Below are 27,380 nucleotides of genomic sequence, written 5' to 3' on the forward strand. Positions count from 1 at the left end.
TAATTTATGGAAGGGAAATGACATCTTTACATGAGTCCATTAGATGGTACAAGCAAAAGCATGTGGGACTTTTAGTAGGACATGAAAAAGCTGTGGCTTCTTCAGTAGAACTTGATGAACTTCAGTCAAGTCTGCTCAGCACAGTCATTACATGACGCAGAAACATCTGGAAGGGCCAGGGGGGGGGGGAATGGGAGTCTTTAATGATTTATGAACACCTAACTTATGTACATGTCATGGCTCGTTTTGAAACAGGGTTCCCATAATTCCTGCAAGTCTGCGATGAGACAATATGGAGGACTTCTGGCATGTTCAAATGAATCAAAACCAACCTGCCAAACGAGTGAACATTTAACATCACAATAGAAAAAACAAAGCCAAGTCAATCCTTGATATTCATGGAGGTTCATACTTAGCTCCTTTTGGTCATGGTTCTTGTTTTGCAAAAATGCTATGCTACTTCAGTACTTTTAGTGGATGAATTAGCAGCAGCTACTTGAAGGAAAAGACAGGATGGCAGCAGACAAAACATTGGCCTTCATGGATAAAAAGAGTCCCAGGGAAAAAACTTGAAGATAATATTTATTTTGATAAAATTCAAGACTTTCCAGGCTATTGGGAACCCTGTGAAGGGGTGAACGATGACTGGTGTAGGTGAGGCTTACATATTCCATCTCTTCCTCCGGGACCCCATAGTGGCCATTCAACAAAAAAAGAGGGGAGGGTCGTGTGGAGCGTTGGAAAATTGTGTTCCCACAGAAGCGGCGTGAGGTCTTTTTAATCTTCCGTAAGATCCTGAACAAAAAGGACCTCGGAGCGGCTGAGTCCGGCCTCTTTCAGCGTGGGAGGGTTGGGCTGATCCTCAGTTGGAAGGCAGGGCAAGACTCGACGAGGGAAGTTGGTGACTATCTGAAACTTCTCTGGGCTTTCTTTCAACGAGAACAGGAAGTCGTATATTACCTGGTAAAGACAAGCGCAAGTGTGTGAGAGAGCAAATAAAAGTTTTACCACAGCTTAAAGACTTCACACTACTTGCAACTTTTCAGCTTCTTTAGAGGACACTTACGGACAGAGGTGGGTAGTAACGCTCTACATTTACTCCGTTACATCTACTTGAGTAACTTTTGGGATAAATTGTACTTCTAAAAGTAGTTTTAATGCAACATACTTTTACTTTACGCTACTTTTACTCCGCTCCATTTATCTACATTCAGCTCGCTACTGATTTTTATCGATCTGTTAATGCATGCTTTGTTTTGGTTTGTCAGACAGACCTTCAAAGTAAGATCTATGCATGCTTGCGTTTCACCAATCAAATGCAGTCACTGGTGACGTTTGACTCCGTTTCACCAATCAAACAGAGCCAGGCGGTCACATGATTAACAAGCTTAAGCTTACATGAACTCAACGTCAAATTTGAGGAAGCACATCGCGGTAAGTAACGTTAGTAGATATTTTGGCTGTCACCGTAGGCTGATGTTAGCTTCCCTGCTATGAATCACTGTCAAATGTACATCGTGTGGGGACATTTATTAACGCACTGCAGCCTCATAGACAGACAGACAGAGACACACTCACACGCATGCATAGAAACACCAATCAGAAGTGCACAGTGTGTTCCCAGGTGCAGCCCACACCTATCAGTTTATGGTTTGCGTAAAGGATAACTTGTTATTTTCCTTTGTAATCTCTGCCTACTGAGCCTATGGTGCTGTTAAGTTATTGTGGCTCAATTTGCCTTAATTTTTTTTATGTTAATGTATTTTTATTTAATATATATTATTGTTTTAGTTGCTTAAGAGATATTCCTGGCTCTGAATTTGCTCATTGCTATTTTTATGTTTTTGTGCACTTTTTGTTGCCGTCATTAAACAAACAGGTTACTCATCAGTTACTCAGTACTTGAGTACCGGTAGTTTTTTCACAACATACTATTTACTTTTACTCAAGTAAATATTTGGGTGACTACTCCTTACTTTTACTTGAGTAATACATCTCTAAAATAACAGTACTCTTACTTGAGTACAATTTCTGGCTACTCTACCCACCTCTGCTTACCGAACACAGGAGTGATGTAATGTGCCTTTTTAAAGAGTACTGTGGTACCTCAGCAGTGTTTGGAGATAAGAGCTGCGTTATTGCACTGTTTCCCACACATTCATTTATTTGTGGCGGCCCGCCACAAAAGAATTACGTCCGCCACAAATAGATTTTTGGCTTTTGACTCGCTCGACCGCTCATAAAAGCAATGGGACTCTGTCTGTGAATGTAGCTTGTAGTTACAATTCCGGTGCAGTAGGTGGCGGTAGCCTACTATGCATTGTAACTCCGCCAATAGCACTTAATTCACCTGGTGGGCCAGAAGAAGAAGAAGAAGAAGACGACGAAGTAAAAGAAGAACAGACCGACCGGATCAAAATACGAGGGTAAGACGTCTTGGCAAACAAGTTCAAAAGTGGTCCGAACCTGTGCAGTGTGCAGCACCGACTCGGATTTTCTTAATTTTTATTTTCGGGATTTGAATGCATTTATTTTGAAAGGACAGCTGGAGAGAGACGGGGGAGGGGTGAGAGAGGGTGAGAGGGGGGATTGACGCGGAGCAAAGCGACTGTCAGGTGGGATCGAACTGGGTCGCCGCAGCGGGTGCTCTACCAGGTGAGATAGGTTATAGCTGCATCGCTCGCGAGCCGGCTCGTCTTATATTTAACGTTAATCCGCGATTGTTTGACTGTTTGACTCGGAGGCCGGGGCAGACGCAAGCAGTAACAATCACCTGTTACCATACTGACGAGCTAACGTGTCCAGGTTATAACCCTGTTGTCAATAAACACACGTGGAGACGGTGCTTCAGATACTGCATTAATACTGAAGCTAAATTGTCCACTGTCCACTGCAGCATGTGAATGCAATGAAAAGAATAAAATCTGAGCCAACCAGCTGTTAAAATGTTGTCCAGGTTAATGTTTTGGCCATTAAAGGCCCTTCATTTCAAGATTTCAACTGTGATCGGGCTTTAAACAGGTGGCTGACCTGTTCAGATGGGTGTAACTGCTACTGGTCAAATAATGTGAAATAGCATTTAATTTTACATGTATGCAATGCCATTTAAATGTAATCATAGATAATAATAATAAATAATAATAATAATAAATACTGTGTAGTGTTGTAAATAGTCAACGGGAAGGATTTTAGTAAGATATAAGCCATGAGCACTACACAGCCAGAAAAAAACCTAGGCAGGACAAGTAAAAATATTGGGGCAAATAGATTTGAGAAGTCGGGCAAGTAGAAAAAAACCTTAACGTTGAACCCTGCATGTGTTGAGCTGCTGCCGCTTAAGGTTAGACTGCACTGTACATAGAGCGCTTCTGCTCGTTAGTAATAAATTCTAATGTTGGATGTTCACTCCTTCACACAGACGATGTATGCACTAATTAAAGGGGCAGAGCTTTAAGAGACATTTTAGCTTTTATATTTTATAAGATATATTTTTTGTAAGAACCACAATTAATAAATATACTTCAGTGAATAACTAATTGTTCAAATCTGTATATAAATATGTACATAAAGTGTTGTAATTATATTCCAACTCCGCGTTCTTCTTGGTCATCGCCGCTGCCGCCCCCGACCACACCACCACAAATAGATGCCTGTCCTGTGGGAAACACTGTATTGTTACGTTTTAGTCTTGCTAACATTAGTTGCTGCAGCAACTAACGACCGGGAACCCCGTATGAGCCGCCCGAAACATCTTGGTCTTTCTTGCTAGCATTAGCTTATAGCTAATGATCGACAAGATTTAGCTTTCCATCCATGGGAAGAAAGTGAGTGTGAAGGACAGTGTTAAGGAAAAGGATGATATTCATTTAATCACAAAAAAATTATAAACATGACTAACGACTTGAAGCAGCTGGAGTGTAACAACGCTAGTCTGCACTATACTCAAGCAGAATGAGTCTAACACAAGTCAAAGATGCTATATCTAACGGCGGACATTTATACCGTATTTTTCGAAGTATAAGTCGCTCCGGAGTATAAGTCGCACTGGCCGAAAATGCATAATAAAGAAGGGAAAAAACATATATAAGTCGCATTTTTTGGGGACATTTATTTGATAAAACCCAACACCAAGAATAGACATTTGAAAGGCAATTTAAAATAAATAAAGAATAGTGAACAACAGGCTGAATAAGTGTACGTTATATGACGCATAAATAACCAACTGAGAACGTGCCTGGTATGTTAACGTAACATATTATGGTAAGAGTCATTCAAATAACTAACATATAGAACATGCTATACGTTTACCAAACAATCTGTCACTCCTAATCGCTAAATCCCATGAAATCTTATACGTCTAGTCTCTTACGTGAATGAGCGAAATAATATTTGATATTTTACGGTAATGTGTTAATAATTTCACACAAAAGTCGCTCTTGAGTATAAGTCGCACCCCCGGCCAAACTATGAAAAAACTAGTCCGAAAAATACGGTACATGAAAATATGGAAAAGCTGCTGATGGTATATTTCACTGAGAAGCAGCAGGAATTTCACTCTCCAAGGTAAATTCTGTACATTATTATTACATTACTTCATGAAAGTACTGTAGTTGTTTGTAGAAGGGCTGGGCGATGGAACAAAACTCATATCCCGATTCATTTTGTCTGAATATCAATATGCCATACATATCGCAATATTTTTTCCGGAAAGTAAATTTAGACAAAGTCAAACCCAAATATATGTGTAAAGTTGTTTTATTGAAACAAATACTTAACATGAGTAATTTTCTGGAAATGTTCAACTTTCATGCACATACCGTATTTTCCGCACCATTAGCCGCACCTAAAAACCACAAATTTACTCAAAAGCTGACAGTGCGGCTTTTAACCCGGTGCGCTTTATATATGGATAAATATTAAGATTCATTTTCATAAAGTTTCGATCTCGCAACTTAGGTAAACAGCCGCCATCTTTTTTCCCGGTAGAACAGGAAGCGCTTCTTCTTCTATGCAAGCAACCGCCAAGGTAAGCACCCGCCCCCATAGAACAGGAAGCGCTTCTTCTTCTACTGTAAGCAACCACCCGCCCCCGGAAGAAGAAGAAAAAACGCGCGGATATCACCGTACGTTTCATTTCCTGTTTACATCTGTAAAGACCACAAAATGGCTCCTACTAAGCGACAAGGACCCGGTTCATGAAAAGACGCAATCTCTCCATCCGCACACGGATTACTACCGTATTTCACAGCAACTGATATTCCTGTGAACCGCACTGTGGAACGGGAGCACGTACGGTGAATATTCGCACCACAGGGAATGAGAAGTCATCCTTCACTGTGGTTCTAGCTTGCCATGCTAACTTCCACCCATGGTGATATTCAAAAGGAAGACCTTGCCAAAAGAGACCTTTCCAGCCGGCGTCATCATAAAAGCTAACTCGAAGGGATGGATGAAGAAAAGATGAGCGAGTGGTTAAGGTAAGTTTAAGTTTACGCGAAGAGTCCGGGTGGCTTTTTTCACGCAGCTCTGTCCATGTTGATATACGTATGTTTGTGATTGCACATTTGCGTACATTTTGGGAGTGAACAGAGTTGTTAGAACGCTGGTTTTTAATATATTATTAAAGTTTGACTGACCTATCTGACTGTTTTTTTGACATTCCTTTAGCGCAGTTAGATGCGGCTTACAACACGGGGCGGCTTATTGGTGGACAAAGTTTTGAAATATGCCGTTCATTGAAGGCGCGGCTTTTAACCCAGGGCGCCTTATGATGCGGAAAATACGGTACACTGTTTAGAAAGCCTTGAAAATAATATAAGAAAAGTAAAGTATAATCTTCAATCTTCTTTATAAGTAACCTTTAACTATGCTCAAATCCTCAGCTATTCACAAAAGAACAAATGATTAAAGTCTCTGGTTTAAGAGGACATTTTAAACATCAGCAACTTGAAACTAATTTACTTTTAAGAATAGTGTTTTTTTTTTTTAGCTCAAAGGTCAGCTTCGTTCCTTTAAAAAATGTAGGCCTAGAACACCAAGCTGCCAACTGCAGGATGCTGTGTGGCAGCTGACAATATTGCCACTGCAGCTAAACACCCTTTCAGGTTGTGTGTACATTTGTTGTGGCAGTGCTTCCTCAGCACAGTAGTTGTGACTGGGAAGCACATAGAACCAATTAATTATTTCAGGCATTTTAAATCGTTTTTTTCATACCATTGCAACTGGGAACATACTGTATATATTTACACAAAGTTTGAATTTTGGCAGAAATGTCTTCATTGTTTTCAAGTGCTTCCTTTCCTTTCGTGTTGTTGATTTGATAGAATCACGTAAATTGCAAGTGGCCATGCTGCGGTCATGAACGTGTATTGCCGGGGCTCGAGTCAAACAGCCGATCTCTGGCAATGCTGCTGAGGATTCTTTTACAATTGAGAGCAAACTCCGGGGGTTTGTCAAGTGAGCACGACTCCTACCCCGCCTCACTCTGCCCTAGGTGCTGTGTCCCGCCTCCTTCACACACAGACAGTAAGTCGAGACTTCCACATCAACACATTAAGGATTACATGTATCGGTGTTGCAGTATTGTCTCAGATGAATGCTGTATTTTTCGGACTATAAGTCGCAGTTTTTTTCATAGTTTGGCCGGGGGTGCGACTTATACTCAGGAGCGACTTATGTGTGAAATTATTAACACATTACCGTAAAATATCAAATAATATTATTTAGCTCATTCACGTAAGAGACTAGACGTATAAGATTTCATGGGATTTAGCGATTAGGAGTGACAGATTGTTTGGTAAACGTATAGCATGTTCTATATGTTATAGTTATTTGAATGACTCTTACCATAATATGTTACGTTAACATACCAGGCACGTTCTCAGTTGGTTATTTATGCCTCATATAACGTACACTTATTCAGCCTGTTGTTCACTATTCTTTATTTATTTTAAATTGCCTTTCAAATGTCTATTCTTGGTGTTGGGTTTTATCAAATAAATTTCCCCCAAAAATGCGACTTATACTCCAGTGCGACTTACCGTATTTTCCGCACTATAAGCCGCACCTAAAAACCACACATTTTCTCAAAAGCTGACAGTGCGGCTTATAACCCGGTGCGCCTTATATATGGATTAATATTAATATTCATTTTAATAAAGTTTAGGTCTCGCAACTACGGTAAACAGCCGCCATCTTTTTTCCCCGTAGAAGAGGAAGCGCTTCTTCTTCTACGGTAAGCAACCGCCAAGGTAAGCACCCGCCCCCATAGAAGAGGAAGCGCTTCTTCTTCTACTGTAAGCAACCACCCGCCCCCGTAGAAGAAGAAGCGCGCGGATATTACGTTTCATTTCATTTGTGTGTTTACATCAGTAAAGACCACAAAATGGCTCCTATTAAGAGACACGCGTACAACGCAGAATTCAAACTCAAAGCAATAAGTCACGCAGTAGAACACGGAAATAGAGCAGCAGCAAGAGAATTGAACATAAATGAATCAATGGTGCGTAGGTGGAGGAAGCAACAAGATGACCTGCGCCACTAAGACAGGGAGACAGCGCCGGACGACATACGCCAACATCTGCCAGTGGATTGTAAATGCCTGAGCGGATATATCGGTCTCAACTGTGGTCCGAGCTTTCCGGAAGGCAGGATTCATGGAACTGCTGGACAACAACAGCGACACTGACTCTGATGACTTCGACGAGACGGAGCCGGCCATTTTGGATGCCGTATTCGCCCAACTTTTTAATTCAGACACCGAAGAAGAATTCGAGGGATTTATGGATCAGGAATAACTTCAGAAAGTGAGCTTTAAATGTTTATTTTGTGTGTTGTGTGACATTAATGTTCGAGCAACGTTGAGTTATTGATGTTGCTATTGCTCTGCATTATTTTGAGTGTTACTATTTTTGTGATTGCACATTACATTTTGGGGGTGAACAGAGCTGTTAAAACGCTGGTTTGTAATATATTATTAAAGTTTGACTGACCTATCTGACTGTTTTTTTGACATTCCCTTTAGCGCAGCGTAGGTGCGGCTTATAACCCGGGGCGGCTTATAGGTGAACAAAGTTTTGAAATATGCCATTCATTGAAGGTGCGGCTAATAACCCGGGGCGGCTTATAGTGCGGAAAATACGGTATATGTTTTTTTCCTTCTTTATTATGCATTTTCGGCCGGTGCGACTTATACTCCGGAGCGACTTATAGTCCGAAAAATACGGTAACTCTTTCTAAAATATACCGGTATAACTCGTAATAATGATATACCATCCAGCCCTAGTTTGTAGTAAATTTTATTGTTTTGTTTTTATACAATGTTTGTTTTTCTTTTTAAAATGCATGTTGCAATTGAGATTTGCGTCCATTTGAGATGCAAGTGTTTTGAGTTAAGAGCTCTGTCACAGAATCAATTAAACTCGTAACTTGTGGTACTACTGGATTCAAATGTGAGTGCCTGGGAGGCCATGAAGGTGTCCTGACCATACTTGCCAACCTTGAGACCTCCGAATTCGGGAGGGGGGTTTAGATGGGCAGGGTTGGGGGGGGGGGGGGGGGTTTGGTGGTAGCGGGGGTGTATATTGTAGCGTCCCGGAAGAGTTAGTGCTGCAAGGGGTTCTGGGTATTTGTTCTGTTGTGTTTATGTTGTGTTATGGTGCGGATGTTCTCCCGAAATGTGTTTGTCATTCTTGTTTGATGTGGGTTCACAGTGTGGCGCATATTTGTAACAGTGTTAAAGTTGTTTATACGGTCACCCTCAGTGTGACATGTATGGCTGTTGACCAAGTATGCTTTGCATTCACTTGTGTGTGTGTGAAAGCCGCATATATTATGTGACTGGGCCGGCAAGCTGTTTGAATGGAGAAAAAGGCGGACGGGACGACAGGTTGTAGGGGACGCTAAAGGCAGTGCTTTTAAGGCACACCCCCAATATTGTTGTCCGGGTGGAAATCGGGAGAAATTCGGGATAATGGTTGCCCCGGGAGATTTTCGGGAGGGGCACTGAACTTCGGGAGTCTCCCGGGAAAATCGGGAGGGTTGGCAAGTATGGTCCTGACTAGTGACTGGATGAAGGCAGTCGTGTGTTCAGTGAGAGAGGCGTCTATCTGCACACAAGAGAGAGTGTGCAACCCTTGCACTAAGATAACCTTGAATACATCCACAAAAAAAGATAAAAGTTTAATTCTGCATCAACAGATTTCTTTGCCTGTAAAATAAATTTAAAAAACTAAAATTTTAAAGTTTATAAGATGCGTTGTGTTTTAAGGGTCCAGACCTTTTCTTTTTTGACTAGGAGGACAGACAGTTGGGTTTGTTTTCTACAAATCCATCTGAGACCTTTAGTCTCAGATGGTTAGGCTATACTGTAAACCTACTCAGTGGCCTAGTGGTTAGAGTGTCCGCCCTGAGATCGGTAGGTTGTCGGTTCAAACCCCGGCCGAGTCATACCAAAGACTATAAAAATGGGACCCATTACCTCCCTGCTTGGCACTCAGTATCAAGGGTTGGAATTGGGGGTTAAATCACCAAAAATGATTCCCGGGCGCGGCCACCGCTGCTGCCCACTGCTCCCCTCACCTCCCAGGGGGTGATTAAGGGTGATGGGTCAAATGCAGAGAATAATTTCGCCACACCTAGTGTGTGTGACAATCATTGGTACTTTAACTTTAACTTTTTAACAATGCACACTTTTGTGCTATTCTTAAAAGGCCAAACTGGATTCAGGACTATGCAATTGAGCCAAGTCAGCTTCCTTACTGTTCTATTCACATATTTTCACTTGGATATGCACTTTATGACTTTATGACAAAAAAACAACCCACCGTCGCCCCATGTGCTGTGATGATATCAACATCAAAGAAAAATAAGTGTGATTCTCACCGTAAGAGATTGGCCAAAGAGGAATCGTCTTTCTACTCGTGTGTCATTGGGCAGCTTGAAGACTATTTTGACGCTTTCAGGGTCATCAGCAAGCGGCTCGGGTGGGAGACATTCTGACTTCCTCTCCTTCTCCTCTTCAAGAGTCTCAAGTCGCAAAAGAAACGATTGTCAATACATGACTGACTCCTTAATTTAAGAGGAGTTGGGACTCACTCGTCGTCGCCTCTCCTCAGCAAGGACACTCTGTAGGACCTTCTCCTCTTCTTGCCTCCTTTGCTCCTCCTCCTCTCTTTTCTTTCGGTCCTTCTCCTGGTCGGCACGCAGGGAGGCCAAGTACGCCTCGTCCTGCTGCTGTCTTAGCACTTGTGTCTGACTCCTCTCTTCCCTGAAACAAAAACAGTATTCTCATCTTCATCATCACTCTGTATGTTTTCTTCACCCCAATTGTCCTGCTTTGCAACATCAGCTGAAGTTGCTCATTGGCGACATTAGTAGAAATGTTAATAAAAAACACTTAATGATTTCAACCTTTGACCTAAGATGCATTAGTCATGGGTAGGGGTGTAACGGTACACACAAATTTCGGTTCGGTACGTACCTCGGTTTAGAGGTCACGGTTCGGTTCATTTTCGGTACAGTAAGAAAACAACAAAATATAAATTTTTTGGTTATTTATTTACCAAATTTGTAAATAATGGCTTAATCCTTTTAACATTGGGAATACTATAATAATTCTGCCCACGTTAATCAACATTAAACTGCCTCAAGTTGTTGCTCAGATTAAATAAAATGACAAAACTTTTCTTCTACATATAAAAAGTGCAACATTAAACAGTTTCAAGTCAACTCATCATGCTGAATTTATTACAGCATTTGGGAAGCCTGTAGTTGATTTGTTATGTAAATGTTATATTTTTATCAACATGTGATAGCAGGGACCCTGCCATTCAAAACTAGGCTGCTGCATTACTAATGATTAATGTAACTATAGCTGAAAAAAATGGTACAATAGCAATAGGAGAGACTATTCATCCCTGAACACCATGGAGTTCATGTAGGCTTAATGATGCAGTTACATTATTAGATCAACTATCAGAGACAGAAACTGTTCATTTAACATAATGTCCTTTTTTGCTGATTCAACACAGCTCAATCAACAAAGAAAAAGGTATAGTGAAATAGCAGACAGACAGGGCTTTGCTGTCCGTAACACACACACACGCACCGCAAAATGAGCTAACGTTAAGCTAAAAGCGAATTAGCCTTCACTTCAAACCTGGACTGCGAGCAAGCTGAGCTGCCTTTTATATTTCTAGGTCAACGGGCTCATAGTGATGTTACTAGTAGTTGACTGGGAGGTGTTTATTATAATTTGGGGGGAGTCCGCTGCCTGATGCTTACCTGCTAAACGCTAAGCACTGACTACATACGCTCTGAATACGCACTGCTGATTGGCTGTTACCGCTCTGTTTGTAACCAATCAGACGGTTGTGTGGGTGGGACAATGCGGGGTGCTGTGTAGAGTACTGACAGAAACAGAGGCAGAAGGAAGCGGAGGCGGCTACTTAATATGTTCGTGTGGAAAATCGTTCGGTACACCTCCGAACCGAACCCCCCGTACCGAAACGGTTCAATACAAATACACGTACCGTTACACCCCTAGTCATGGGTCCTTGTTTTGATCTCTTTGAACATACAGTTATGCAGAAAAACCAACACTTTCACAACTGTACTGTATATACATTGTAGGTTTATACCAGGGATATTCTGCTCATATGCTGCTGATTTTGATATCAATCATTTATGAATGAAATCGGTAGATTTAACATTTCTTGGGGCCAGTTGTTCAAGGGTAATCTGATCGGGTTGGATCAAATCTTGAAATTGTTTCAAAAGAGAAAACAAGGATTCTGAAATTGGATAGGATAACAGAATCCAATCCTAGTTTTAATCTGGATTAAACTTTCAGTTTGTGTTGTCCAAAAAACAGGATTACCCTGATCCCAACATGGGGTAGGATTTCAGGGAGAACATGTAGTAAAAATTGGTCAAATAATACACTTGTATGTATATAGTTTTAAATGTATATTTTGCACTTGAGCTGTTTAACCGTTAAAAAACGTAATAAAGTAAATAAAGCAGACATAGGCTACCAAATAAGATTTTTAGTATAGTAAAGTCAAAATTAACAATGACAAATTAAAAAAAACGCGAAACAATCCCCCTGAACAGATTTCAATAATAAACCAAAGTATATTAAATGTTTCTGTCATCATTATGAATTATTTTCAAAGAAACAATCATTTGAAACTGTTAAAATATCTACAATGTATTTGCTAATGTATATATTTTTTGCATTTGTTGTGCTTCATATGCATGGTCATAAATCAAATTATGATAGGAAGTGGAAGTTCATTATTTTCGTGTTTAATCACAAAATAAAAAAACACTTTGTGACCCCATGTTGGCTCGTCTGTTGTTCTTTACGTAGCTAATCCATTTAGCGCACTGGTAATCCGAATTTCGTCATCTTAAAAACTGTGCATTTGGACCAGGTTGATCCAATCCAATGTTGCTTTGAAAAACCATCAAAAAAGTAAGACGGATTACCTGATTTTGGGTAGCAAAAAATGGGATTTACAAATCTGGATCATTTTGATCCAGATGAAATGTTTTGAACAATTGGCCCTTGGTGTTGTTTAAAGCTAGCCAAGTAGCTATCTTAGCATGTCTGCTCCTAGCTTGTGCTCAGTGTGTAACATGTTTAACCTCATCCTCCAGTAATAAATGTACTTAATAAAGATACTTAAGAAACTAAGAAATGCAGTTTATTTACCATAATAGAGGTGATTATTGTTATTAGTTTATGTGAGCAGCTCCCCACTGTGTATGGAGACACATAATTAGCTGCTAGCTGCTTGTCAGCCGGGTACTAAAATAAATACAGTGTCAGCCAGAGGAAATCTGCATTTTGTGTGTTTGACATTGAAAGGCATTAATGACTTTTTCACAAAAAACAGTGGCTGATCAATCAGCACATTCTTATTTTATACAGTTATATGTTAAGATCCTTATTTGATCCAATTCAAATCTAATTAGAAGAGTTTCCAATACCGTTCCATTCTTTCAGACATCAGATATGTTTGGTTGGCTTCCATGATGAAGTTGAGCTGATTGATGAAGTCCTCGGGCTGAATGAGACCCTCAAGCCTACCCACCACTGTCATCTTGCGGTCCTTCAACATGATCATGGCCAGGAATGGGTAAGTGTTCTCCCGCAGAGCTTGGGACACTAAACGTGAAAGAAAAAATCCTCTTTATCTATCAACACGGCTTCCACAGTCAAACCTACTCATCTATTATGTTATGGTACTGTGAGTCACACAATTTAAATCAGTCCTTGTACTGGAGTTAAGTGTCAGAAATGTAGGAAATATTCTTTATTTTTACATCTGACAAAAAGCCTTTTTGTGCACAAAGTATTGTGTATAACAGCCTTTGCTTTTTAGGCACTATTGTAGACTGCACTTTTCACACATGAACCGTTTGACTATAAGTTTTTGCATTGGACTGAAAATAACTGTTCAGGGTTTACTTTTGATTGCCAAGATAAATGTGGCGGTGGGAGTGTGGCTGGGTCAATAGGACGTCATAGTATTTGCTATGATGCAAATTTTATTTTTATTTTTTTTTTTTTTTAAAAAGGCCAAAAAATGTATACATACATTTGAAACAAATCTGTTATTATAAATTATAGTATTAACATATTTTTTTCTTACAAAGATTATGCGCAAAGGACACATACCACAAGGAACACAGTATATATACAGGACATCTATTAATCCATCCATTTTCTGCCGCTTGTGTCGTTGCTAAATAAAACGGTATTACATCCGTTATTTATGCGCGTCTTTGAAAGGTGGATGGATATGGGATCCCTCGGTGCACGGTTGATGTTACGGTAGTCTGTACGTTGGGGCTTTGCGCCTCTGTGAGCAACCATAACTCTGTTTGGATTATTAGCTTCTCGTCACGGGCAAGCGATGGCGGTTGAGAAAAGAAGGGAAGTGTTTTTAATGCTTAATCTGTCATCGCTACTTAATAATTTGTTTAAATGTGCAGATTTTTTTTAACAAGGCACTTACTGTAACAAATCTATACCTGCGGCCTAACAAAAAGTATACTTTTAAATGATCAGTATTGTGAGTAAAATTATAAATTAGGTAGTAAAACAAAAAAGATTGATTTCTTGCCATTTAAGGGTGCTGAGCACATCATTTAAGTTTCTGTACGGATCTGTAGGTTTTTAAAACAAATACTGAATTCTTAAGTAACATTTGTTTTGTTTTGTGTGTAATCTTTTATTTAACTCTGTTATTCAAATACAGATGTAAAAAAATGAAAACCATGATGAATGTGACCGCGGACACGATCATAACTGCCGTAAAACAAGTTGACGGAAGTGATGTAGTCTTCGTGCGTGCGTGGGACCGATCGTGTCTTCCTGAATGATTGTGTAATGACATATATTACAGCGACAGGAGTCTGTTTCTGAATGTGGCGTCAAAGACGACGCAATCTGCTTACCTCTGTAGCCCTCAGGTTTGTTCGTTGAGCATGCCCAGAACAGCATTCGGGCGTTGAGGAAGGTTATCACTTCTTCTGTACATAATGTGGAGCTACAGAGAGATGTACAGCACAAAGGGAAGAAAATCACATTACAAATGGTTCGTACAAGAAAGCAGAAGGTTCACAAGCACATGGCTATCACACAATTGTCAACATTAGAACAAAAAAAAAAGATTTAAAAAAATCCACAAACCGGCAAAACTCATCAGTGTCTTGATGATCGTCTCCATGAAGATACACTAAAAGGTAACGGAGCTCCCCTTTGGCATCGTTTAGTGCCTGTAAACATGTCAAATATAGTGTGACATTTCAGATATGTTTTTTCTGGTTAGAAAAATAAGTATCAATATGCTCATTTCTAAATGTTTATCAATGTATAGATTTGAGTTCTTGTAGCTTTAAATATGTTGTTATCCAATTTTGGGTTTTCCCTGTCCGCGATCGCCACAGCAAGTTAATTGCATTATTGTTTGGTTTAGTTTTTACGCCGGGTGCCCTTCCTGACACAACCCTGGCCAGGAAGCGATCCCATGCCCTCTGTATTGAAAGTCAGAAGTGTGTTTGTGCCATTACACCACTAGGGGATCCTGTAGCTTTGAATATATATTTTTTAAATATATGAAAGTAGAGGCTTACAGTGATAAAACCTGTAGGTCGACATCCTTCGGACTGGGTGACTCACATCGACATAAGCGGTTGTCGAAATAACCGAAAATAACTATTGTTAATTATTTGTACGTTTTATAAATGATTGATATTGGCATAGAAATAGGCTATGGGATAATATTTTTTTTCTGAGGTAGTGCTTGGATGTCGGCGCATTAGTGATGACCTCGTCAAGCTTGCTAACTTAGTATGTCTATGCTGTAGAATGATTTCCAAGTTCCACCTTTGGACTGTATATTTGCAATTTGAAATGGAAGAATCACTCAGAGTAGGTTTGGCCGATTATATGATCGTGAGCACAAAACAATCCATCTTTATTGACCGTGATCCTGTGTGTGTGTTTGTGTACGTTTGCCTGTGTATGTGAGGCTCGTCACAACGTAATAAATGTTCAATCAGCGCTGTACCTCTTCCCCTTACACAGTTGGAAGTGCAGCCCAGAAAAACAAAATAAAGAAATATGACTAACATTAGCATATAAGTTGAAACACAACTTTTAAAAGGAGCAGCACCTTTAGTGACAGTCTTTACTTTCACTTTTGTATTCTGCTGCAGCTGACCAGTAATCCTGCCCTGAATGCAGACTTGCAGGCACTCAGAACGTATATGTGACTGTATTGGTCCTGACTGGGAGAATCAACACACCCACTAAAAGGCATATTGATATCTAAATATTTTTAATCAGACGTTTTGCTTGTATTTTCACAAACAGTGTTTTTGTTATATGCATTCTGTGGCATCGCAGTAAAAGAAGAATAATGTATTCATTCATTCATGACACCACATGTGACCTGACATTAGTTTGAGGGAAGAGCTGCTGCATGTGTGGGAAATGAAGTGCTGGAATACTAGCATATCGGCTATTAGTCAGCCAATATCAGCATCAATAGTATTGAATCCTTCTTAAGGGGGAACTGCACTTTTTTTTTTTAATTTTGCCTATCATTCACAATTCTTATGCATGACAAGAACACATGTTTTTCTTTTTTTCATGCATTCTAAATAATAAATAAATGCGATGAAAACTCTGCTTGCAATGGAGCCTAAGGGAGTTGCTCTATATCGGCGTGGCGCAGTGGCAGAGTGGCCGTGCGCGACCCGAGGGTCCCTGGTTCAATCCCCACCTAGTACCAACCTCGTCATGTCCGTTGTGTCCTGAGCAAGACACTTCACCCTTGCTCCTGATGGGTGCTGGTTAGCGCCTTGCATGGCAGCTCCCTCCATCAGTGTGTGAATGTGTGTGTGAATGGGTAAATGTGGAAGTAGTGTCAAAGCGCTTTGAGTACCTTGAAGGTAGAAAAGCGCTATACAAGTACAACCCATTTATCATTTATCATTTATAAAAGGCCTTAAAAAACATCCAAACACTCTATTAACATCTATATACATGCTGTAAGTATATATGTAGTGTAGTAACAGGCACATTAATAATAACATTCGATATTTACATATTTTGATCATTTTAAGCATACGCTGCACATTAATTTAAAAAACGCATCACGTTTGCCCCCCACCCCACCCCCTCCCAATACATCACTGATTATTACTGCCTGCAGACTTAATGAGCCAACAACCAAAATACAAAAATCACTTACTGTGTAATGTCTGCAGTCATTAGGATCCCGACTGATAGAATCTTGTTAAATTTCCGTTTTAGATGAAAAATGACTCCTAATCCTTGAGAAGTAAAGCGTCTTTTCGTGTCGTTCTCAACATTTCCGGGTCTAAATTGGCTGTCAAAGTTTACCAACATGTCGTATTACATCCTTCTCTTTCTGCTATCCAGGTGAGACATGGTTTAAATGAATCTGTGAAATTATTGCGCTGCCGTATGCTTAAAAGGATCAAAATTTGCAAATATTACATGTTTTTTTTTAATGTGTCTGGTACTACATTACATATATACCTACAGCGTATATATAAAACGATGGAGGTTATTGGATGTTTTTAAGAGCGCTTTGACGGCAGAATAAAGCGAATCCTATTAGCTTCATTGTTAGCTGACTTTTGCTATTGTTTATTCACAAGTTAGAATGCATTTAAAAAAAACACGTCTTCTTGTCTTACATAAGACATTTATTTTAAAAAGTGAAGTTCCCCTTTTAAGTTGTTAGTGACAATTCTGCCAAATCTCACTTATGGAAATTGTCCTAATGATGATCTCATAACTCACCTGGCTGTACGTTCCCTGGTAAAAAACAGGATGTGCGCGGCCATACTTCTCCTCAAAACTATGAATGAAGGACACAACATCTCCTACAGGGTCTGTAACACGGCCGCGAGGGTCTGGTCTGACAAACCGCAGGGCAAACCTGGAAGAAAACAATATTGATGATTTGTTTTAAAAGGTCCAAGTGTACATCAATATCTGCATCTTATATTCTTCTTCTTACCTGAATATGTCCAGGAGTGTGTAATATGTAAATCTGAAAGGTAACATTATCAAGTAATAACTCCATCCCAGCAACCCCTGAAATACACAACCAATCAAATCAATTACAGAAATACAAACCATATGCTAAAAATACCATTAAAAGTACAATGCGTTTAATATATCCAAACTACAAATCTTGATAGAACATTAGTACATATTGTGTATTCTCTGTAGCAGACCTACCCTGGGTTGCGGCCTGGAGACAATATAACTATATACTCTGTGGTCTGCTGTATTGACCTGTAAAGGTCTGGATGGTGGAGGGTTGAACACACTGGGTACTCCTTCCTGCTCATTAAGTCTGTCTTGTACCGCAGCCTGAAAGCAAGACAATGAAAAGCAGTGTTTTCCATATAATTGTCACAAATAAACGTGGAGCTATCTGTTCACCCCCACTCATGAACACTCTATAATGACCCTGGTCTGCCAGACAAAGCAAGAGAAATCAATGTTGTCAAAATAGCAACTTTGTCGCTATTTTCAGCGAGTAATACGACCCCTCAAGATAGTGTCTTTTGAAAAAGCGATTAGCTGCAAATCTAATGGAAACTTTTGGAGAAATGAAAGCATGTCTCACTCGTCTGAACGAGCACTGGGTGCTGCTGTGGGCCCCTACCCATCTAAAAGCACTCACAGGCAGCATGGTCTTAAGACAATTGTAATGGTGCGTTCCATTCGGAAGTTGAAAGTCGGAGCTGGGAATGACATCACAGCCTAATTGTGAGCGTTCCAGTTACGAAATCGGAAATCAAGATGGCCACATCCACAAAAGCTTTTTTTGAATATAAACAACTTATGGGAAAATATGCACTTTCTGCAACATTCAAACACAGTGGATGAAGAGGAAACACATACACAATGTAGAACGTATAGAACATGAAATACATTTAGTTTACACAACAGTAACGTTACCATATAAAAGTGTTCAACAATACATCATATATGGCTGATTTAGTGTGACAAATACCAATCAGAAGTGGTAATAATGGATATTATAGAAGCGTATATCATTGCTTACATCTAGAGCAGGCATCTCAAAAAACAACTCAGGGCTGGTGAGAACGCTGCGACTTTCTGAGTCGGGAGTCTGACCTCGAGGGGCGCTCCCGTTGAAATTGACTTCCAAATAAAAATGAAACGCACCATTAAGTGACAAAAAGAAGCAACATGTTGCAAAAACTGAAAAGAGCAGCATACATTGAGACTAAGTTAACACCATTAATACACATACAACTATTAATAAGCACCCTTCCAATAGTTCTAACAAATGACTTGTATAAAAATGATGTTATGATGCTAAAATGATGCTATAAAGCAGTGATTCTCAAACTGTGGTACGTGTACCACTAGTGGTACGCAGGCTCTATCCAGTGGTATGCAAAAAAATTAACAATTAAATAATGTCATTTAATGGGGAAGGCGTGGCGCTTTTGGGAAAGTGGCCGTGCCAGCAACCTGAGGGTTCCAGGTTCGATCCCCAACTTCTACCAACCTAGTCACGTCCGTTGTGTCCTTGAGCAAGACACTTCACCCTTGCCACTGATGGGTTGTGGTTAGCGCCTTGCATGGCAGCTCCCTCCATCAGTGTGTGAATGTGTGTGTGAATGGGTGAATGTGGAAATAGTGTCAAAGCGCTTTGAGTACCTTCAAGGTAGAAAAGCGCTATACAAGTATAACCCATTTACCATAATTGAATTTCCCATATTAATACAAAACATCTGCCTTGTTTTTAATGATAATAATTGAATGGAGTATTCCAATGATTGCAGTTCTTAGTGGTGTAGGACCCTGCTGCATCATTCGTACCATAAAAACAACACAATGCAGTGGATTTCCACACCACTGCAAATAAAAATCACAACAATGACCAACACAACTGAACAAGAATCGCTTTGTAAGGGCAGAACCGTTTACATGACTTTACTATGGGATCAAGTAGGACTGTGTGGTGTTTTGACAAATTACCTCAATGTTCCAGTTATGTTGTTCTAATGTGCGACGACATTGGTCCATAGATTCCAAACCAGTGAGGTCCTGTCAAAAACATAAAAGGAAAATAATTGATTAGTTCAAGCTAGTTTTTTGATTGATTGAAACTTTTATTAGTAGATTGCACAGTACAGTACATATTCCGTACAATTGACCACTAAATGGTAACACCCGAATACGTTTTTCAACTTGTTTAAGTCGGGGTCCACGTTAATCAATTCATAGTACAAATATATACTATCAGCATAATACAGTCATCCCACAAGTTAATCATCAGAGTATATACATTGTATTATTTACATTATTTACAATCCGATTGTAGCTGAGATAGGCTCCAGCGGCCCCCGCAACCCCAAAGGGAATAAGCGGTAGAAAATGGATGGATGGATGGGACAATCCGGGGGGTGGGATGTGGAGGGGTTTGGGGCGGGGGTTAGGCTTGGTTGATATCAGCACTTCAGTCATCAACAATTATATCATCTGAGAAATGGACATTGAAACAGTGTAGGTCTGACTTGGTAGGATATGTACAGCGAGCAGTGAACATAGTGAGTTCAGAAAGCAAAAGAACAAGTATATACATTTGATTATTTACAATCCGGGGAGGTGGGATGTAGTTGGGGGAGGGGGTTAGACTACGGTTGTAGTTGCCTGGAGGTGTTCTTTTAGTGTGGTTTTGAAGGAGGATATAGATGCACTTTCTTTTACGCCTGTTGGGAGTGCATTCCATATTGATGTGGCATAGAAGGAGAATGAGTTAAGACCTTTGTTAGATCGGAATCTGGGTTTAACGTGGTTTGTGGAGCTCCCCCTGGTGTTGTGGTTTTGGCGGTCATTTACGTTATGAAAGTAGTTTGACATGTACTTCGGTATCAGGGAGGTGTCGTGAATTTTATAGACTAGGCTCAGTGCAAGGTGTTTTACTCTGTCCTCCATCCTGAGCCAGCCCACTTTGGAGAAGTGTGTAGGAGTGAGGTGTGATCTGGGGTGGAGGTCGAGACGTAACCTAACTAGCTTGTCCTGGGATGTTTGGAGTCTAGATTTGAGGGTTTTGGAGGTGCTGGGGTACCAGGAGGTGCAAAAAGGGTTGAATGAGAGTTCCCGCTAGAATCTTCATGGTGCTTTCGTTGACCAAAGAGAAAAATCTGTAGATAAATCTTGTTCGTCGGTTGACCTTTTTGATTACCTTGGTTGCCATTTTATCACAAGAAAGATTAGCCTCTAGAATGGAACCTAGGTAGGTGACCTCATCTTTCCTGGTGATAACAATGTCACCCACTTTAATAGTGAAGTCATTGACTTTCTTAAGGTTGATTTGGGACCCAAATAGGATTGATTCCGTTTTACCAAAGTGTATGGATAGTTTATTGTCAGCGAGCCAGGTGCAAATACTAAGGAGTTTAGCAATGAGGATTTTTTCCACCTGTGACTTGTCCTTGCCGGATACCAGCAAGGCCGAATCATCCGCAAACAGGAACAATTCACAGTCGCATGTTGATGACATGTCATTTACGTATATTAGGAACAGTAAAGGTCCTAATATACTGCCTTGGGGGACTCCACAGCTTACTTAGAGGGGGCGTGGGGGGGACACGATGCCGTTCACCTCTACCACCTGTTTCCTCCCCTCCAAGTAAGATTGCATCCAGCTCGATGAGGTTTTATCAAATCCGACTGCTCTGAGCTTATCCAACAGTATAGCGTGGTTTACGGTGTCAAAGGCCCTCTGAAGGTCCAGCATGACCATGCCTCAGTATTTGCCCGCGTCCACCTCATGTTTGATGTGGTCGGTCAGATAGAGAAGGCATGTGTCAGTGGAGTGGTTAGTTCTGAAGCCGGATTGGAATTTGTACATGAGATTATTAGTAGCAAGGTATGTATCGACCTGTTCATAAACTATTTTTTCCATAACTTTCGAAATGGAAATGAGAATAGAAACAGGTCGGTAGTTACCAGGTTCAAATTTGCTACCTTTTTTAAAAAGCCTCTAGAATGGAACCTAGGCAGGTGACCTTATCTTTCCTGGTGATAACAATGTCACCCACTTTAATAGTTAAGTCACTGACTTTCTTAAGGTTGATTTGGGACCCAAATAGGATGGATTCCGTTTTACCTAAGTGTATGGATAGCTTATTGTCAGCGAGCCAGGCGCAAATTCTACAGAGTCACTCAGTGCTGGACTGCTGTAGGGAATTATTACTACTAAGGTAGAGGGAATCAAAAACAAGCTGTAGGGTAAACATTTATCTTCCAACAAACTCCACAGTTATTATTAGCATTGACACAACAAACCTCCATCTAGCACAGTGGTTCTTAAGCTGGGTTCGGTGAGTCAGGCTCAGAGGTTCGGCGGAGGTCAAGACACACCCGACTCATCATGTAAATAAAAACTTCTCCCTATCGGTGTATTACGGATACGGCAACAGCAGAAGTCACACTGATTTGCAGGTGTGTAATTTGTTGTGAGTTTATGCACTGTGTTGGTTTTGTTGTTTGAACAAGGTGCTGTTCATGCACGGTTTATTTTGTGCACCAGAAAATAAAACATGGTAACACTTTAGTATGGGGAACATATTCACCATTAATTAGTTGCTTATTAACATGCAAATTAGTAACATATTGGCTCTTAACTAGTCATTATTAAGTACTTATTAATGCCTTATTTGGCATGGCCTTATTATAACCCTAACCCTGGCCCTAACCCTCTAACCCTAACCAAATAACTCTAAATTAAGTCTTTGTTACTTAGAATATGTTCCCCTAGTGTCCAAATAACTCTAAATTAAGTCTTTGTTACCGGTACTTACAATATGTTCCCCTAGTGTCCAAATAACTCTAAATTAAGTCTTTGTTAGCTAAACATGTATCTTCCAACAAACCCCACAGTTATGATTAGCATTGACACAACAAACCTCCATCCAGCACAGTGGTTCTTAACCTGGGTTTGATCAAACCCTAGGGGTTCGGTGAGTCGGGCTCAGGGGTTCGGCGGAGGTCAAGACACACCCGACTCATCGTGTAAATAAAAACTTCTCCCTATCGGCGTATTACGGATACGGCAACAGCAGAAGTCACACTGATTTGCAGGTGTGTAATTTGTTTTGAGTTCATGCACTGTGTTGGTTTTGTTGTTTGAACAAAGTGATGTTCATGCACGGTTTATTTTATGCACCAGTAATAAAACATGGTAACACTTTAGTATGGGGAACATATTCACCATTAATTAGTTGCTTATTAACATGCAAATTAGTAACATATTGGCTCTTAACTAGTCATTATTAAGTACTTATTAATGCCTTATTCGGCATGGCCTTATTATAACCCTAACCCTAACCAAATAACTCTAAATTAAGTCTTTCGTACTTAGAATATGTTCCCCTAGTGTCCAAATAACTCTAAATTAAGTCTTTGTTACTTAGAATATGTTCCCCATACTAAAGTGTTACCAAAAACAAATAACTTTGTCTTGAATTTGAAAAAAAACCATTTTATTTTTCACTAAAGAAGGGTTCGGTGAATGCGCTTATGAAACTGGTGGGGTTCGGTACCTCAAACAAGGTTAAGAACCACTGCACTAGAATCTTCATGGTGCTTTTATTGACCATAAAGGAGGAGATTCTGTAGAGAAATCTTGTTCGTTGGTTGACCTTTTTGATTACCTTGGTTGCCATTTTATCACAGGAAAGATTAGCCTCTTGAATGTAACCTAGGTAAGTGACCTCATCTTTCCTGGTGATAACAATGTCACCCACTTTAATAGTGAAGTCACTGACTTTCTTAAGGTTGATTTGGGACCCAAATAGGATGGATTCCGTTTTACCTAAGTCAGTGGTTCTTAACCTTCTTGGAGGTACCGAACCCCACCAGTTTCATATGCGCATTCACCGAACCCTTCTTAGTGAAAAATAAAATGATGTTTTTTTTCAAATTCAGACAAAGTTATATGTTTTTGGTAACACTTTAGTATGGGGAACATATTCTAAGTAACAAATACTTAATTTAGAGTTTTTTGGACACTAGGGGAACATATTCTAAGTAACAAAGACTTAATTTAGAGTTTTTGGACACTAGGGGAACATATTCTAAGTAACAAAGACTTAATTTAGAGTTTTTTGGACACTAGGGGAACATATTCTAAGTAACAAAGACTTAATTTAGAGTTTTTGGACACTAGGGGAACATATTCTAAGTAACAAAGACTTAATTTAGAGTTATTTGGTTAGGGTTAGGGCTAGAGGGTTAGGGCTAGAGGGTTAGGGCCAGGGTTAGAGGGTTAGGGTTATAATAAGGCCATGCCGAATAAGGCATTACTAAGTACTTAATAATGATTAATTAAGATCTAATATGTTACTAATTTGCATGTTAATTAGCAACTAATTAATGGTGAATATGTTCCCCATACTAAAGTGTTACCATGTTTTATTACTGGTGCACAAAATTAACCGTGCACGAACATCACTTTGTTCAAAGAACAAAACCAACAAAGTGCATAAACTCACAACAAATTACACACCTGCAAATGAGTCTGACTTCTGCTGTTGTTGTATCCGTAATACGCCGATAGGGAGAAGTTTTTATTCACACAAGTCGGGTGTGTTTTGACCTCCGCCGAACCCCTGAGCCCGACTCACCGAACCCCTAGGGTTCGATCGAACCCAGGTTAAGAACCACTGATGTATGGATAGCTTATTGTCAGCGAGCCAGGCGCAAATCCTACAGAGTTCAGCACTGAGTGCTGGACTGCTGTATGGAATTATTACTACTAAAAGGTAGAAGGAATCAAAAACAAGCTGTAGGGTAAACATGTATCTTCCAACAAACCCCACAGTTATGATTAGCATTGACACAACAAACCTCCATCTAGCACAGTGGTTCTTAACCTGGGTTCGATCGAACCCTAGGGGTTCGGTGAGTCGGCCTCAGGGGTTCGGTGAGTCGCGCTCAGTGGTTCGGCGGAGGTCAAGACACACCCGACTCATCGTGTAAATAAAAACTTCTCCCTATCGGCGTATTACGGATACGGCAACAGCAGAAGTCACACTGATTTGCAGGTGTGTAATTTGTTTTGAGTTTATGCACTGTGTTGGTTTTGTTGTTTGAACAAGGTGATGTTCATGCACGGTTTATTTTATGCACCAGTAATAAAACATGGTAACACTTTAGTATGGGGAACATATTCACCATTAATTAGTTGCTTATTAACATGCAAATTAGTAACATATTGGCTCTTAACTAGTCATTATTAAGTACTTATTAATGTCTTATTCGGCATGGCCTTATTATAACCCTAACCCTAACCAAATAACTCTAAATTAAGTTTTTCTTACTTACAATATGTTCCCCTAGTGTCCAAATAACTCTAAATTAAGTCTTTGTTACTTAGAATATGTTCTCCATACTAAAGTGTTACCAAAAACATATAACTTTGTCTTGAATTTGAAAAAAAAAACATTTTATTTTTCACTAAAGAAGGGTTCGGTGAATGCGCTTATGAAACTGGTGGGGTTCGGTACCTCAAACAAGGTTAAGAACCACTGCGCTAGAATCTTCATGGTGCTTTTATTGACCATAAAAGAGGAGATTCTGTAGAGAAATCTTGTTCGTTGGTTGACTTTTGATTACCTTGGTTGCTATTTTATCACAGGAAAGATTAGCCTCTAGAACGGAAACGAAACGAAAAATGGTGACCTCATCTTTCCTGGTGATAACAATGTCGCCCACTTTAATAGCGAAGTCACTGACTTTCTTAAGGTTGATTTGGGACCCAAATAGGATGGATTCCGTTTTACCTAAGTGTATGGATAGCTTGTTGTCAGCGAGCCAGGCGCAAATTCTACAGAGTTCAGCACTGAGTGCTTTTGATTGATTGATTGAAACTATTCCGTACAATCGACCACTAAATGGTAACACCCGAATAAGTTTTTCAACTTGTTTAATTCGGGGTCCACATATACAGATATATACTATCATCATAATACAGTCATCACACAAGATAATCATCAGAGTATATACATTGAATTATTTACATTATTTACAATCCGGGGTGTGGGATATGGAGGGGGTGGGGTCAAGTTTGGTTGGTATCCACACTTCAGTCATCAACAATTGCATCATCAGAGAAATTGACATTGGAACAGTGTAGGTCTGACTTGGTAGGATATGTACAGCAAGTAGTGGACTGCTGTATGGAATTATTACTACTAAAAGGTAGAAGGAATCAAAAACAAGCTGTAGGATAAACATGTATCTTTCAACAAACTCCAGAGTTATGATTAGCATCGACAAAACAAACCTCGGAGTCTTGTTCACGAGTGAGGGAAGAGTGGATCGTGAGATCGACAGGCGGATCGGTGCGGCGTCTTCAGTAATGCGGACGCTGTATCGATCCGTTGTGGTGAAGAAGGAGCTGAGCCGGAAGGCAAAGCTCTCAATTTACCGGTCGATCTACGTTCCCATCCTCACCTATGGTAATGAGCTTTGGGTTATGACCGAAAGGACAAGATCACGGGTACAAGCGGCCGAAATGAGTTTCCTCCGCCGGGTGGCGGGGCTCTCCCTTAGAGATAGGGTGAGAAGCTCTGCCATCCGGGAGGAGCTCAAAGTAAAGCCGCTGCTCCTCCACATCGAGAAGAGCCAGATGAGGTGGTTCGGGAATCTGGTCAGGATGCCACCCGAATGCCTCCCTAGGGAGGTGTTTAGGGCACGTCCGACCGGTAGGAGGCCGCGGGGAAGACCCAGGACACGTTGGGAAGACTATGTCTCCCGGCTGGCCTGGGAACGCCTCGGGGTCCCACAGGAAGAGCTGGACGAAGTGGCTGGGGAGAGGGAAGTCTGGGCTTCCCTGCTTAGGCTGCTGCGCCCGCGACCCGACCTCGGATAAGCGGAAGAAGATGGATGGATGGATGGACAACAAACCTCCATCTAGCAGGAACACACAGGCTAGGCGCTTAGCTCTCCTATGACCAGCTACTAGCGTCCAACTGTCCATCAAGGAAACTGCAGTATGGTACATTTAAGACCGTGGATTAATGCAGGGCGTTATAATATATTATATTATTATCACACAACTTAGCCAACAATGACTTCCAATGCATTTGTCAAAACTTTAATGACAGCTCGGTGGTTGTGCTAAGCTTGAAAGGAGGTAAGGGAGTCTGTAATGATAGTGACAGCCACTCATCATTTGGCAAATGGAGCCCTAAAGCGTACATGTGAATGTTTTAGTAACAGCGACGTTAATATATATGCGATTCCGATTAACAATAAAACGGACTGTATTTTATTCCAATCGATTCAACGCTCGCTAACTTGTTAGATCTTCCAGGCTAATGCTAGCTAGCGTCCTAACGTTAGCTCTGAAGTTGACGGGGACCCTTATCGAAGTTGACTGTGCAAAAAGCCTCCCAATACTGTCAGTTCGGCCGGTTCGCGACAAACGATGACACGTCATCGTGTGTTACACGAAACTCACTCGCGTCGGTCGTGTGTGTAACCGCTTTACCTGAAATTGGAGGAGTTTTTCGGTCTGCGCCTGAGATAATTCTGGCTCCTCTGGCGCCGCCATCTTAGCTCGCCAATCGCCTAGCAAGGCGCAGCAACGTCAAAACGTGTGTTGGCGACACTGGAGGTGAAAACACAGGCTTCGCACACTGCTGCCCCCTAGCGTCTTGGAGGTGCCACCCAACTGATGGAAAACTTTTATTAGTAGATTGCACAGTACAGCAGTGACGTGCGGTGAGGTTCATGACTGGTGAGGCACTGACTTCATCACAGTCAGATT

General features: G+C 40.6%; 1 protein-coding gene across 1 annotated transcript; it reads right to left on the minus strand.

Moving 5' to 3' along the window:
• Positions 1–564: 564 nt before the first annotated feature.
• Positions 565–27,259, minus strand: faf2 (Fas associated factor family member 2). Its single transcript, XM_061927877.2, has 11 exons — positions 27,102–27,259; positions 19,577–19,645; positions 17,795–17,929; positions 17,571–17,647; positions 17,351–17,489; positions 14,705–14,790; positions 14,470–14,561; positions 12,997–13,174; positions 10,096–10,267; positions 9,883–10,026; positions 565–960 (listed from the first exon to the last, which is right to left on the minus strand). The coding sequence occupies exons 1-11, from the start codon at positions 27,162–27,164 to the stop codon at positions 778–780; spliced, it is 1,338 nt and encodes a 445-aa protein (XP_061783861.1). The 5' UTR covers positions 27,165–27,259; the 3' UTR covers positions 565–777.
• Between the last annotated feature and the right edge of the window lie 121 nt (positions 27,260–27,380).

Source organism: Nerophis lumbriciformis, linkage group LG35 (assembly GCF_033978685.3).
Source record: "Nerophis lumbriciformis linkage group LG35, RoL_Nlum_v2.1, whole genome shotgun sequence".
NCBI classification, from domain to species: domain Eukaryota; kingdom Metazoa; phylum Chordata; class Actinopteri; order Syngnathiformes; family Syngnathidae; genus Nerophis; species Nerophis lumbriciformis.